General features: G+C 35.4%; 1 protein-coding gene across 4 annotated transcripts in view; it reads left to right on the top strand.

Moving 5' to 3' along the window:
• Positions 1 to 12,877, top strand: part of CCDC77 (coiled-coil domain containing 77) — a 38,403-nt gene extending 25,526 nt beyond the window's left edge. For all 4 annotated transcript variants that reach the window (XM_069094362.1, XM_069094359.1, XM_069094361.1 and 1 more), the window contains 3 exons: positions 8,884 to 9,009; positions 9,117 to 9,269; positions 10,259 to 12,877. In XM_069094362.1, coding sequence (XP_068950463.1) covers positions 8,884 to 9,009; positions 9,117 to 9,269; positions 10,259 to 10,405 — 426 coding nt within the window. In that variant the 3' untranslated portion in view covers positions 10,406 to 12,877. The remainder of the gene's footprint in view (positions 1 to 8,883; positions 9,010 to 9,116; positions 9,270 to 10,258) is intronic.
• Positions 12,878 to 15,797: the final 2,920 nt, after the last annotated feature.

Raw genomic sequence — 15,797 nt, 5'->3', positions numbered from 1 at the left:
CCTCCCTTGACCAATGCAGATCATCACCTTCTGTGCAGCTTGTATTGCCTAGCCAGCATGTGTCAGAGGTGAGACTGGAACCCAGGTCTTCCTGGCTTTGAGGCCAGCTTTCCATCCACTGTGCCACTCTGCCTCTCAGTGACAGTACACATAGAAATTGGCAATAGTAGTCCCAATGAATGAGTGAAGGAATGAATGAATAAATGAAATGAAGAAAAAGCAATTATTAGATGCTTACTATGTGTTAGGAATTTTACACTGAGGGGACGACATAGTTTCTCTTCTTGGCATCAACCTTAAAGGTGATATTCTACCTTTTCAGTTTCTTTTAGATTTTTTTGCTAGTACCCTCTCTTTCAGTAATGAAATTAATGTGTTGTTTTCTGAATGAAGTAGTACTTTGTTTTGTCCTTTAAATTTACCTCACTAAAATTTCTTTTTTAAAAAATTATTTATTATAATAAACTCAGTTATCATCAGTGAATTTAACATGATTATTAAGGTAAGAACAGCCTTCCTATTGGTTTTCATTTCTAATAATCGTCACCATCACTGTTATCATCATTATCATTATCTATATAGTACTTTTTGCATTCCAGGCACTATGCTAAGCTCTTTACGATATTCTTGCATTTCATCCTTACAACAACACTGGGAAGTAGTTCTATTAATATTCCCATTTTGCAAATGAGGAAACTGATGTTGTATTTTTCTGCCTTTTGCTGTTATTATTTACATAATTGTATCCAGGGTATATATTGTTGTTTAGGTTCAACTTTTTTCATTTTGTATCATTTCATATAAATCTTTTACATATTTGTTTGCATTCTTTATATTTGCCATTTCTTGAAGTGCAGTCATAATTTACTACTTTCATAAAATTATTTGTTTGGTCATCCTTTAATGTTTGGACATGTTTTGTTTAGAGTTTGGGATCAGTATGGATAATACTATACTAATCTAAATATTTTTATAGAGAGTGTGGTTGTCAACAAAATGGAGAGTCATAGAGAGGAATAGTTTTATAACTTGATTATATAATGCTATATTGCTTTCCAAAAAGATTGTACCAATGCATACTGTTACCAGCATTGTTCTTGATTCTCCACAGCCCTTTAAGCATTGATGCTTACTGTTTTTATCAGTAAAGCTCTAAAAATGCATCAAAAGGGATAATGATAAAGAAAACCAATGAGTAATAGCTCCTTCATGCAGTCCAGGGTTGCATGAAAAGATTACCAGAATACTGCAGAAGCTCTTAGAGAGATAAGCCAGGGAAGAGGGAAGAAAAAAAAATACACCAATCCCCAGGTTCCATACCAAGGGGAAGGGCCAGAGCAGTAAGTAGCACCAGGCAACTGCTGCTAAAGACAGATCTGGGCTAGTGTCCAACTTGAAGCCTGGGCACCCCATTCCCCAGCTTCTGAAAGACAGTGCTCAGTGCAGGTCTCTCCTCCTGACCTAACCTCAGCTTAAAACAAGGCCAGGCTAGTGCCCAGCACAGAATGGGGAGCAACTTCATGCCTTAGGCACTGTAGAAAACAAGATCAGACCAGTTCCTAGGCAGCCTCCAAAACCATACGGTACCTGCGCAACCCACCGCCAAACCACGGAGAAGCCAGGACCAGGGCAGCACCTGGGAAGCCATGCAGCTGGCTTTTTGTTTTTGTTTTTTTAAAGTTTTTATTGATGTCTTCTGTTTCTTACATCATCATAGTTATCCCTAGTATTTCTCCTCCAACTCCTGGAGAGCATTCCCAAGTAACAGATAGTATTTTTCAAAAAAGGTGGAGGGGAACAATATTGAAAAAACATCCAAAAGCTCATACGATGTATATGATACCTGTGAACCTCCCACCTCCATGAAGTAGGTTAGAAGTGTCTTCTCATGTCTCTTTTCTCATCCTGCTTGATCTTTATAATTTTGTTACATTCACTTTTGGTTTTTTGTATGTGGTTCTTTTGACTTATATTGTTGTATATATTTTTTTATTGTCTCTGCTTACTTTATTCCGCATCACTTCACATAGATTGTTCCATGGTTCTCTGTATTCATCACACATATAATTTCTTACTGCATAGTAATATTCCATTATATTCCTATACCACAATTTTAGTCATTCCCCAATTGATGAACATCTACTTTGTTTCCAATTCTTTACTATCACAAAAAGTGCTGCTATAAATAGTTCTGTGTAAATGAGGACTTTCTTTTCATCAGTAGGTTCCTTTGAATATAAGCTCATTAATGAATCTCTGGTTCAAAGGGTATAGATATCTTAGTCACCTTATTTGTATAATTCCAAATTGCTTTCCATAGTAGTACCATGTCAGTACAATTGTAGGACCATCTTACAGCTCCACCAGCAATGTATTAGCATGCTTGTCATTCTACAACCTCTCCAACATTGTCTTGCCATTTTTTGTTATCTTTGCCAATTTTCAGGACATGATGTGAATCCCTACCATGTTTTAATTTTTATTTCTCTTATTTTTGGTGATTTAGAGCATTCTTCCTTGTGGTTGTGAATATTTTGTAATTTTTTTTGGAGGGGGACAGGCAGAATAATTGGGGTTAAGTGACTTGCCCAAGGTCACACGACTAGTTTTTTGTGTGTTGAGTGTCTGAGGCTGGATTTGAACTCGGATCCTCCTGACTCCAGGGCCAGTGCTCTATTCACTGCACCACCATTTTTTGCAATTCTTTTGAGAATTATTTATTTATAACCTTTGTCTATTTGGGAGTGACTATTATTATTGCATATTATTATTAGTTATTTATATATGTATTTTAGATTCCAAACCCTTATCAGAGAATTTTGATACAAAGATTTTTACCCATTTAATCTCTCCCCTTTTTATCCCAGGTGTGCTAGTTTTGTCTGTGTGGAAGCCTTCCTGTTGCATGTAATCTGCAGCTGGGATCTTGTAAGGAAGTAAACTAGTAGCACAGGCAACAGTAGGACTTGGTTGGGGCCTTTCACAACAAGAGAGAGCGCTAACTCTATATTCATGACTATGTGAGGAGTAGTTAGAGAAAGCATAAGGACAAAACTCTCTAAGTCAAGCCACTGTAGATATAGCTATAACATATATCTAAATAGGCATGTGTGTATACATACATACCAAGAACATGTGATAGTGTGACCCTTTAGGTAACATTATTAGGTTGCATTTTAGTCAGTAATTTTTTCTTTTTTATAGAGGAATTAAACCTATTAACATTCAAGGTTGTAATTGTTAAATTTGATAACCTCTGTCACACTTCATTAAATTTTTTTTTCCAGAAGACAATTAAAATCTTCCTTATTTTGCTAATCGTATCCCAGTCTACACATTATAAACCCATTCATGCACACACATATCAGTAAATATAGTTCTTAAAACTATGAATTCTCTGAATTTTGCCAAAATTAAACTTCCCTTCTTACCTCAGAATTTGAAGTGACTCTGGCATTATCATCACCGTTGTTTCATCATCTTTGCCTTTCTGAAATAGAAGGCTGTCTGGAGATGGGATCAAGTGAAGAGATAAAAAAATTAGCTTTAATGAGAGTAGGATTACTTCTTCCTCAGAGACAAGTGGGAAAGACAGAATGTTAAGAAATTTTGAGAGGGAAGCTTCCTTCAGAATGTAAAAATATATCTTCAGTTTTAAGTGTTGGGGAATTAAATAATATTCTGATATGAGTGTATCAGTGTGACTGGGAACTGATGTAGGAAATTGGTAAGAATAGTGAAGAATAGAATTTTCCAAATTGTGGGTCATTTGTGAAGCAATAGTCAAAATTATTCAACATCTTCAAATACATTTCACTTCTTAAAATGAAAAAAAGTTCGTTAGAATCAGTATAAATAAGACTAAAAATGAATTTGTTCTGAGAATAAAAGAAATACTATTTTGTTTATTTTGTCTTAAAATATAAATCTCATTCTGCACCTCTAATCTATTACCTCTCCATCAGGAGGTGGGAAACATGATTCATCATCAGTGTCATGGGATCATATGAGTCACTGCAGTGATCAGAGTTGTTTTCCTTTACAATATAGTAGTCATTATATACATTTTTCTTCTGTTTCTGCTTGCTTCATTGTATATCAGTTTACATAAGCTTAGGTTTTTCATAATCTGTCACCTTCCTCATTTTAATAATATTTATACTGTAATATAACATTTACAATGTATATGTCATATTTCATTACATTCGTATATTGTAATTTGTTCAATCATTCTCTAGCTGATGGATATCCCTTTGTTTCCAGCTCTTTGCTATAACAAAAAAAATATTGTTATAAATATTCACGTGAGTCCTTTTCCACTTTCTTTGATCTCTTTGGAGTATAAGCCTAGTAGAGATATCACTAAGTATTTCTCTTACTGTTAGTGGCTTGAAACATTCTTTCACATGGTTATTAATAATGATCCAAGTATTTTTGCTATTAACTTGGATGATAGAATAGAAAATATATTAAATTTAAAGATATTACTAAGATAGTGGAATGGGAGTAGAAACCCTTTGTAGCAGCAAGCACCCCGGCCTCCCCAGGGTCGCTGCCAACACAGGTTCTTAGATCTGCTTTTTTAAAGGAAAGCAACTCAAAATGGGTTAACAAGCTTACTTTAATCAGTCAAACATATATTGTTTACCTTGTTCAGGGGAAAAAGATCAGCACCCCAAACTTCAGAGTATACAGGCAGAATTATCAAGACAGAGAAACAGATCAAATAGACAGTTTCCAAACTGTCCAACCATTACATGCATACCAAATCAACATCTGGGTTTTTCAAAGCCGGGGGCTCTCAACAATGGCTTCCCAGAGTTTCATCTGATCAAATCACAGAACACTTCTCAAAGTGAGCCCCAAAACAAAGCTACACATCAGGGCTTATATAGCCTTCTCCTGGCTCAGAGAATGTAACAACCTTATTGACTCACTGGACAATCAAGAAATATCTACTGAAAAACAAGCCTCCTTACCCCAGGCTCCAGGTGTACTTTAGCCTAGGGGCAGGGAAGATCTTAAAAATTTACATTCCCATTACTTTGGCTTGAAGCATTCTTTCACATGGTTATTAATAATGATCCAAATATTTTCGCTATTAACTTGGATGATAGAATAGAAAATATATCAAATTTAAAGATATTACTAAGATAGAGGAATGGGAGTAGAAACCCTTGAAAGATAATTTTAAAAATTAAAATACCATATAACTTTGAAAAAATGGTCAGTAACTAATAGTAAATTCAATTAATGTTGCATGGCATTTCTAAGGAAAAATAAATACACATATGCAAAGAGTAGATATTGGCAAGAGTAGGTAACATAACAATATTCTCATTTGTAAAAAGATTTTGAAGTGTGCTAAATTATTTTGCAAACCGATAAAGATTAAGAACACTTTTGATAATTTGTTTTACACAAATACAGTATCAAATTTTTACCTTTGTTTAAAACAAAAATTTAGATCAGAATGTATGAAAATTTGAAATTGACAAATGTGTTGGCAGAGTCAAGGAGTTAGAAAAAAGGGAATAAATGGACAATGAAAACTTAATCACTTCACTCTAACAGATATTTAATAAGGTTGAAGGAAGGATGGGAGGTTGTGGTTAAAGAGTGAAATTTCAGAGTTCAAAATCCATGAGGGAGTACAGTTATGATGAGGGTAATGTGTGATCATTTAAGTGTGGGACTATAATGGACTTGGAGGGAGAAGGCCCTTAAAATTGAAGAGGTTAAAGAATTAATTATGTGATCAGGTTGGGTCATCAACATGAGTATTTAAGACCCTGAAAATTATGGGCTATATCCCATCTAGCCTACGTTCAGACCATCTTTTTTTTTTATCTTGAGTACATGCTTATCTATTGAGCCGGGGTGGGGGGACATTTCTACCAGCTACTGGGCTTGTATATAGTTCAGGAAAAAAGTCGTCATTTTTGTAATAAGAATTATTGATTACTCCCTTTGATCTAGTGATTATACTATTAGAATTATGTCTTAAGATATTTTTTTTAAAAGACTCTCTAGTCAAGCTGTTTAATTTGTTACAGGGAAAAATTAGAAACAGTTTCAAAGTCTAGTAGTTGGAAAATGACTAAGTAAATTATGGTCTGTAAATGGAATATTGTATTATGTAAAACGACATTCATAAGGAATATAATTGTAGTTTGGAAAGACAAAAAAATGCGAAAGTGAAGAAAGTAAAACTATAAACTAGTAGGCATGCTGACTTATTTATTTTTATTTTATTTATTTTATTATATTTATTTTAAAAATAACAAAACTTTTAAGTGAAAGGTGACAAACTATTTATAACTATTTATACTTCTAATTATATCATCTTATTTTTTTTTTCTTCCATCATGTTCAAATTTTTGTTGAGTTTACAAAATAATTTTCTATCTGGTTTTTAAAAAAAATTTCTGCATCAATTTGTATTTAAGTTTTACATATTTATTTGAATTCTTTGTATTCATCTTTAGCTATGGAACAGTAATATTCCTTAAGATTTATCAACTCCAATTTGTTCAGCCATCCCCCAATTGATGGGACATAGAATTTATTTATAGCTTTTTGATGCGACAAATAGTGCTGCTTTGAATATTTTGGAACATTTGAGACCTTGGGATATAAACACAGTATTGGGATCATTAATCAGTATGAATAATTTTGGAATTATGTGAACAAAGTTACTCTTTTCTAGAATGATTAGACCAATTCATAGCTCTACCAATAATGGGTCAGTATGTCTGTCTTCTAAAGACCTTCTGACATTGAATGTTTCCATCTACTATTATCTGCCAGTTTGATGGGTGTGTGGTAATATCTGTATAGTTTTTAATTTACATTCTCTTATTAGGGATTTGGAGCATTTTTCATATGGGTGTTGAAAGTGTGCACTGCTTCTTTCAAAAACTGCCCCTTCATATTCTTTGCCCACTTATATATTGTTAAATGAACTATAGTATTATGCATCTTGTGTCAGTGTCCTATAAAGTTTGGATGTAGTTTATAGATATTTGATGCAAAGAGTTTTTTTCTCCCAATCAAGAATATTTCTTCTATTATTGATTTGTTTTCTGTGGGAAAGCACCTTAATTTGGTAAGTCAGCAAGTCAAGTCAGCAATCTTACTATGTGCCAGGTACCAGATAAACTTGAAATTATCTATTTTGTTTTTTTAAAATCTCTTCTGTGTGGGGCAGCTAGGTGGTGCAGTGAATAGAGTACCGGCCCTGGAGTCAGGAGGACCTGAGTTCAGATTTGGCCTCCAACACTTAATACACACCCACACAAAACTAGCCATGTGACCTTGGGCAAGTCACTTAACCACAATTGCCCTCCAAAAAAAAAAAGGCAAAAAATCTCTTCTCCTGATTTGCTTATGAATTTTCCCCCTGGAACATTATCATGATATATAGTGTAAAAATGGGTCTAAATTTATTTTTCACCTAACTTCTTAACAGTTTTCCAGTGGATGTTTTTAAGTATGAAATCCTTTCCTGAGTAATATCCCTCCTTATGTTTACTGGATTGCTCTATTAAAAATAATTAAAAGTCTAAGAAAGTTTGAAGAGCCTTGGCGATTAGTAGATGATGGCAACTTTTATGGGACGTTTATATAAGACATCATGTGAACTTTGAAGGAGAAAATGTATTAAGAATTTTAGTAGAGAAATAGACCAACAACAGCAGTGAGGAATAAGGAATATGCCAACCTGTTCTTTTGACCCTGTGGGCCTGGAGAAGAGGAGAAGGACCTCTATTGAAGAAACTTGCAAAAGATATAGTGTTCTCCAGGGAAATCTGGTTCTGCTAAAGTTAAAAGGAATGTATGAAACATTCGGTATTATTGGGATGATTTGTGGCTAATAGAACAGTAATTTTAAAGAATATATAATTTTTTAAAAAGAAGTGAAAAGAGAAGTAAGTGAGGTTGTAGTAGACCTGGAGAAGAACAAGGCTTATCTGAAAAAGGTTCAGGAGGACATAGAACGAAGCAGCTTCTATCCCCTGCATTTTCACCAGATGCTCTAGAACAGTCACAGGACTTGATGGAAAAACCTAGAGAAAAAGAAGAACTGGATCAGTAAGATTTAGCTGTAGGATTCCCAGTCTACATAGTACTTTTAGATATGCCCCATTATGTTATGGTAGAATTGTAATTTTTATGTATCATTATACAGACAGACAGACATATACATATTATAATACAATGAGGTTCTTTGCACAGATTATGTAGTATATTTCTATTCATTTTTTGGTACTTTTAAAAGGAGGCAATGCAAAAGAGTAGATTCAGGTGTTGGACAAAATAATTCCTAAGTTTCCTTCTAGTTCAACCTCCACAAAAGTCCTAGTCTGATTTCGGATTGTAGTATGAAAGTCAGTCCTCGATTTACACCAGTAGTCCTCAAACTTTGATAAGTCCCATCAAATGAAAAAACTTCTGAGATGGACTGTATACATATATTGTCTGAGGCCCCAGGGTAATGAATGTTTTAAAGCCACAGAAACTCTTAAAAACCATTTACTAAGTTGTAGAAGACCTATAATTTACTCCAGTAGAGGGAGCATCTACACTTATGAAATATAACTCTTTAAAGTTTTTTATCTTTAAAATAATATTTCATGAACTCAGTCTTTCCATTATATAATAGCTTGCCAGCGCCAACAAATGATACCTATTTCATTTTTAAATATATAAAACCTCCAGAATTTGACCTTTAAATTTGGGAAATTTTAGTTCCCTATCTCAAGTTCCATACCATCTGATTTCATGAATTGATATTTATTCCCAAAATTTTTCATTTCTTTCCCAATTTTTCTTCATGCTACATGTTGGGCATTTATGGTCTTCTTTCTTCTTGGCCTGTAGTCCCTCAAAGAGAAGTTGCTTCAAGAACAAAAGTTGTCCTGCATGTACCGAGAGCAGTGTGTTGCTCTGGAGGAGGAGCTGGCCCGAATTCGAGAAGAAGATGATATGAGGCAAAAGATCTTCAAGGTAGGAAAAGTATCTTCCATTCTCAGTGCAGGAGGTTGTGTGGCTTCCTTTCTCCCAGGTGATGGCCTTTGTTTTCCAGAAGTAACTTGGTGATTTCCTCTGCATAGGAACGTTCTAACAAGATGGGGAAACGTTTGCAAGAGATGGTGCGTCGGTATGACACCCTGCAAAATCGTCGTCGGCTCGAAGTGGAAGGTTTTCAGAGAGACATCAAGACCCTGCGTGAGAAATTGAGAGAAGTTGAGCAAATGCTTTATAAGGTAATTACCGCCTTTGAATCTGGGAAGGGAGCAAAGACTAATTTAAAAACCCAGCATGACCATGACTACCCATAGTCCCTTTCCCTTAGGAGTCCAGCTAGACTGAAAAGTTCAAACACATGGGTGTGCTAGAGTGAGATCATCTAATGGCTGTCATTTGTAATTAAGAGGCAGTGTGGAGTGGTGGATAGAGAGCCTGCTAGAATGACCCAGGTTCAAATTCTATTTCTGACCCATACTGGCTTTGAGACCCTGGGCAAATTGCCTAACCTCTCAGTGTTCTAGGCATCTCTTTAAGAGAAGCTTCATTTAAGGTGCCACCCTGCATTGGTTAGAAGGAGGGTTCTTGTCCAGGTGTTACTATACCAAGGAAATCATAGATCTAGTTCCTAACTCTATCCCATTTGTAGTTTGCATTATCTTTAATAACTCCTTCCTATCAAGAATAACTATAAATATTCTCTATGCCCTCTCTTCTCACTCCCCTCATTATCTCCATTTTGGAAATCACTTTTATTACTTGACTGAAGAGGTTTTTCCCAGAGCCAGCTTTACTTTTTACTTAAGGTTCCTCAAAAGCCACCTTAAATTCAAAGCAAATTTAACCTGTAATCAATATTTACAGACTGCATATTGTTTTTGTACTAGGCACTGTATTAGGCATTAGGAGGAGCAGAGAAGATAGACAAGGCAGATCCCTGCCCTTTGGGCCTTTAGTAACAGTGTTTTTCTTTTCATGATATTAGTTGCTTAGTCTCTATTTAAAGGATCCGTTCCTGTTCTATTTGGGAAAGTAAGAAGTTGGTAACCTCTTTGCTCAGGGCCAGAGCTTCCTTTCTCCTTCAGCATAATCATATTTGTTAAGAGTTTAATTATAAGGTATTTCCTCTACAAAAAAGGTTAATGTGCCTTTGTCTTTGCTCCTGGACTTCTTGTGTCTAGCTTATGCTATAACTGTATTTTTTTTTTCTATTTTCTTCATTCTGTAGGCATCGCTCAGTATTCGACCAGACCAAGATCTTGCCATTCTTAATGAGGTTCGTAAGAGCAACAAACGGACTGTTAAGATCCAAGGAGAACTGAAGGACCTCAAGGCCAAATTATATAGTTTAGAGAATGAACTTAGGGTGTGTTAGCATCTGTTTATAGATAGGGGCTTGAGGTTGGTAAAAGATTGTGCCTTAAAATCTGAGAACAAGGTTATCAGCTACCAAAGAAAGGGTTTCAACAAAGGGCCTGCTAGATCGATCTCCTTGTCTGGCTACATGAAGGATCAAGGGCCCCACTGCAAAGACTGGTCTTAAATTCATGTATCTGATGAGCTATACTATTTCCCTTGTATGTGTCACCCTTTTCCTGAGCCAATTTGTAACCTGAAAAAGCAGCTTGAAGTTTTTCCCATGTTGTTTTCACAATTCATATTGACAGCTTTGGGATAAAACGGTTTGGGGAGTTAAGTGCCAATGTGACTGAGTGATTATGGGAGAAACTCATCCTTCTCTTGAGGAACTGGATGCATTGATTAAGGTTATATCTTCACTGGTTGGGAGAAAAGGCAGCAAATTCCAGAGAGTCAAAGGAGAGTAGTTAGTTGCTGTTCATCTTTATCCCATTATTAGAATTGGAGAAAAGATCTCAGACTTTCATTGTCCTCTTTAATGCTTATTCTTGTGACATGTCAACAGAGGGCATTATAATTTAGAGTCCTCTGGCAAATTTCAGAAGGGGCTCTGTATTGATGCTTTTTTTTTTTTTGCAAGAGTGTATGCTGCACTATTTCATGATGCAATTAGATCTCATCCTATTAATCATGTTTCCCTGATTTGTACATTTAAAGTTATAATTTTTAAAAATTAAAAATAAAATTGAAGTATTATGAGTTTCTAGAATTTCTTATTAAGACTTATTAAGACCTTGTCACTGACTCACTTATTTATCCCAGTTTACTTGTTTGGTTTATTGTCTACTGTACAAGTGAAAATAATTTTAAATGGCTCCCCTGAAGTATCCCACATAGACAAACTGCTTCCATTTTTTCTTGGACACACTCTTTGTAGTAAATTAATATTACTGTAGTACAAAATTGATATTACTTTAGTGCTATTCAGCTTATCCAGCATATAAAAAAGAATTTTCCAGTTTTCCATATGTCTTGGGAAAAGATAAGATTGAGCTGTGAGTAGCAGATGTGATTTTTTTGAGTAAACCAGAAATGCTAGAATTAGTTTTCCATTGATTAATTGGGGATGGGAGCAGCCTTATTAGAAACAGGCCTAGGGATTGCTAAAGAAGCTAATGGATCTTGGGTGTCATTGTAGGTGATGTGATCATTCCACAGGAATAAGCCCCAGACTTTGTCAGGGTTTTGGCTGGGCTGGAATGTACTCTACTGACATAGGCTGGAGTGGTAGTTTAATATGATTTTTTAAAGTTTTTTTGTTTTTGTTTTTTTTGAAGGGGGGAAGGCAGGGCAGTTGGGGTTAAGTGACTTGCCCGAAGTCACACAGCTAGTAAGTGTTAAGTGTCTGAGGCCGGATTTGAACTCAGGTGCTCCTGACTCCAGGGCCAGTGTTCTATTCATTGCACCACCTAGCTGCCCCGGTAGTTTATATTTATGTATGTGTTTTTAATCATAGTCCTAACCTTTAAAGAGTTGTTCATATGTGGGCTGCTGATTTCTTTTTATCTGAACAACAAATATATTCATAACAATGAAAAATGAATATTGGACTTATAACAAGATTCAGCCCACTTCATCTTCCTGTTGTCACTGAACCACTTCCACTCCTCTAAACAAAATTATTTTGTATTATTAACAATCATCCTCAAACACAAACATTTCATCATGCACGAGCACACGTGTGCACATACACACACATTGCATATTAAATTATAATAGTACTCTTTAAAAAAAAATAAATTTAGCAAGGTAGTAACAAAATTGCTCTGTTTTACTCCCCTCATGAACTTTTTTTGTGTATTTTAAGAAATGTTTTATTGATACTATTTTATTTTTTTACATTTTTTTTTGCTATCCACTAACTTCCTCTTCATTGTAACAACTAGATATACTCAAGAAAAACAATTCAACTTTCTACTCATGGATATATTTCAAAATCTGCTTATTGTGCTGCACTTCTAGTCCATAACCTCTCTGCCAAGAAGTGGAAGTCATGCTTCATTATCAATCCTCTGAAGTCACAATTGATCACTACATTAATTAAGAGGAAATCCTTCAGAGTTGTTTTTCTTTACTCTGTAGTGGTAATTGTGCAAATTATTCTTTTGATACATATCATTTCACTGTGCATTAGTTCATACAAAGCTTCCTGAGTCTGAATCCTTCATTTTCATCATTGTTTACAGCTTAATAATAATTCCATTACATTTGTATGCTATATTTGTTGAGCCGTTTTCTATTTGATGGGTACCCCCTTAGTTTTTAGTTCTTTGCTGCAGCTCAACTGAAACTCCTCTATCCAAAGTTAACAGTATGTTACCAAATCCTCTTAAGTGCCTGTAATTTTTACTATTTTTAACAGAAAAGAGTATTGTGTTTTATCAAAAAAAACTTTTTTAATTGAATAAATGTTTCCATATTCAGCAAATCATACTGGTTTATAGTTTTCTTTTTCTGTTTTATCTTTCCCTATTATAGGTATCAAAGGAATATAGTAGTAGCTTTGGTATTTAGTTGGGATTTTTTTAAAGATGCTTTTTTATTTACTTGCCTAATTTCTTTAACTATTCATTCTTTTTTTAAATTAAATTATATGTTTATTTTTAGTTTCTATCATTAATTTCCACAAGATTTTGAGTTACAGATTTTCTCCCCCTGTTTCTCCTACCCACCACCTCAAAACAGCAGTCCCACTGTATACCCCCTCCCCCAATCTGCTCTCTCCTATATCCTCCCCCATGTCCCCTCCAACTTTCCAGTAGGGCAAGATGGATCTCTATACCCCAGTGTCTGTACATCTTATTTCCCAGTTGCATGTAAAAAAAAATAATAATAAAACATACATATTTTTAAAACATTTGATTTTAAAACTGAATTCCAGATTCTTTCCCTTCCTCCCTCATCACTCACCCTTACTGGAAAGATAAGCAATTCAATGTAGGTTGTACACATGTAGCTACGCAAAACATTTCCATAGTGGATATATTGTGAAAGACTGACTATATTTCCCTTCATCATATCCTGCCCCCTCCCCTTGTTCTATTGTCTACTTTGACCCTGTCCCTTTTCAAAAGTGTGTGCTTCTAATTCCCCCCCCCCAACCTGCCCTCCCCTCCATCATCACTCCTCTTATCCCCTTCCCCCCATAGGGCAAGATACCCTGTTTAGTGTGTATGTCATTCCCTCCCTAAGCCAAGTTCAGTGAGAGTAAGATTGACCCATTCCCTTTGGCCTTCCTGTGCTTCCCCTCCATTGTAACAGTTTTCCCTTAGCTCTTCTATATGAGATAATTTACCCCATTCTGTCTCTCCCCATATCCTCTCATTATATATATTCCTCTCTCACCTCTTAATTTCACCTTTAAAGTATCATCCCTTCCTATTAAATTGGTCCTGTGCCCTCTGTCTATGTATGTATACCTGTACACATGTATACACACACTCACATATGTATTCATATGCCCATATACCCTGCTATATAGACTTACATATGTATGTGTGTGTGTATACACATGCATACATATTTCTATTCCCTTAGACGATTCTCATACTGAGAAAAGTTTCATAAGTTACAATTATCGTTTTTTCATGTAGGAATGTAAACAGTTCAACTTTGATAAGTTCCTTATGATTTCCCTGTTTACCTTCTCTTGCTTCTTGTATCTGAATGTCAGATTTTCTAGTCAACTCTGGTTTTTTCATCAAGAATGCTTGAAAGTCCTCTATTTCATTGAATGACCCTATTTTCCCCTGAAACATGATACTCAGTTTTGCTGGGTGGGTGATTCTTGGTTTTAATCCCAGGTCCTTTGACCTCTGGAATATAATATCCCAAGCCCTCAGTGTAGAAGCTGCCAGATTGTGTTTCCACAATATTCAAATTGTTTCTTCTTGGCTGTTTGTAATATTTTCTCCTTGATCTGGGAAGTTTGGAACCTGGCTATAATATTCCTAGAAGTTTTCTTTTTGAGATCTTTTTCAAGATGTGATCAGTGGATTCTTTCAACCTCCATTTTGCCCTCTAGTTCTAAAACAGGGCAATTTTCCTTGAGAATTTCTTGAAGGATGATTTCTAGGTTCTTTTTTTTTGGTCATGGCTTTCAGGTAGTCCAATAATTTTTAAATTATCTCTCCTGGGTCTATTTTCCAGGTCAGTGGTTTTTCCAATGAGATATTTCACATTTCCTTCTATTTTTTTATTTGTTTGGGTCTGTTTAATAGTCATAAATTTATTTATCATAAAGTCACTAGCTTCTATTTGCTCCAGTCTAATTCTGAAGGAATTATTCTCTTCAGTGAACTTTTGAGATTCTTTTTCCATCAGGCAAATTTGGCTTTTTAAGGCATTATTTCCTCATTGGCTTTTTGAGCCTCTTTTGCTATTTGAGTTAGTCTATTTTTTAAGGTGTTATTTTCAAATTAAAGAGTTACATTGAGGTCCACTGTTATTATGGTTTTACTAGCTATTTCAACCAGTATATTACTGAATTTTAAATATTTGGATGCTGTCATTCAATGGGTATATATTGTATTGATATGAGTTCATTGTCCCTATAAAAATGATTATTGCATCCATGGGAACTGATGAGATCCCCAAGTGAAATAGCATAGAGAGTAAAGAGAGGAGGATCCTGAACAGAATATTTAGGGGATACTTATAGGTAGTGGGTGTAATCTAGATGAAGATTCCTCTAAAGGATACAGAGAAAGAATGATCAGACAGGAGAACCAAGAGACAGCAATGTCATTAAAGCCCAGAGAGGGTAGAAGTGTCCAGGAAAAGGTAATCAGCAATGTCATGTTGCAGAGGAGTAATGGAGGTTGAGGACTGAGAAAAGGCCATTAGACTGGAAAATGAAGAGATCAATGGCAACTTTGGAGATTTCAGTTTGAGTTGAGTTCTACAGTTGGTAGTTAGATTGCAGAGGCTTTAAAAGAGAGAAAAAGGATAATAAGTGGAGGTACTGTGTAGACATCTTTTTTGTGTGTGTTTTTGGAGGGGGGAAGGCAGAACAAATGGGATTAAATGAGGTCACGTGGTTAGTAAGTATTAAGTGTTTGAGGCCGAATTTGAACTCAGGTCCTCCTGACTCTAGGGTTGGTGCTCTATTCACTGTGCCACCTAGCTGCCCCATAAACTTCTTTTCCAAGGAATATAGTTGAGGAAGAGAGAGATTCATAACAATAGTTAGCAGAGATTAGTTGTTTTGCTGTTTTGTTTTGTTTTGTTTTTAAAGAGACATGTGGGGCGGCCAAGTAGCACAGTGAGTAAAAGCACCGGCCCCAGAGTTGGGATGACCTGGGATCGAATCTGGGCTCAGATACCTAGCACCACACCCAGAAAAAACT

Source organism: Petaurus breviceps, unplaced genomic scaffold (assembly GCF_028583685.1).
Source record: "Petaurus breviceps papuanus isolate PSGF00001 unplaced genomic scaffold, PetGlider_PUasm1.0 216, whole genome shotgun sequence".
Taxonomy (NCBI): domain Eukaryota; kingdom Metazoa; phylum Chordata; class Mammalia; order Diprotodontia; family Petauridae; genus Petaurus; species Petaurus breviceps.
The sequence above is the reverse complement of the archived record's forward strand: the minus strand, read 5'-3'. Positions and strand labels throughout refer to the sequence as shown.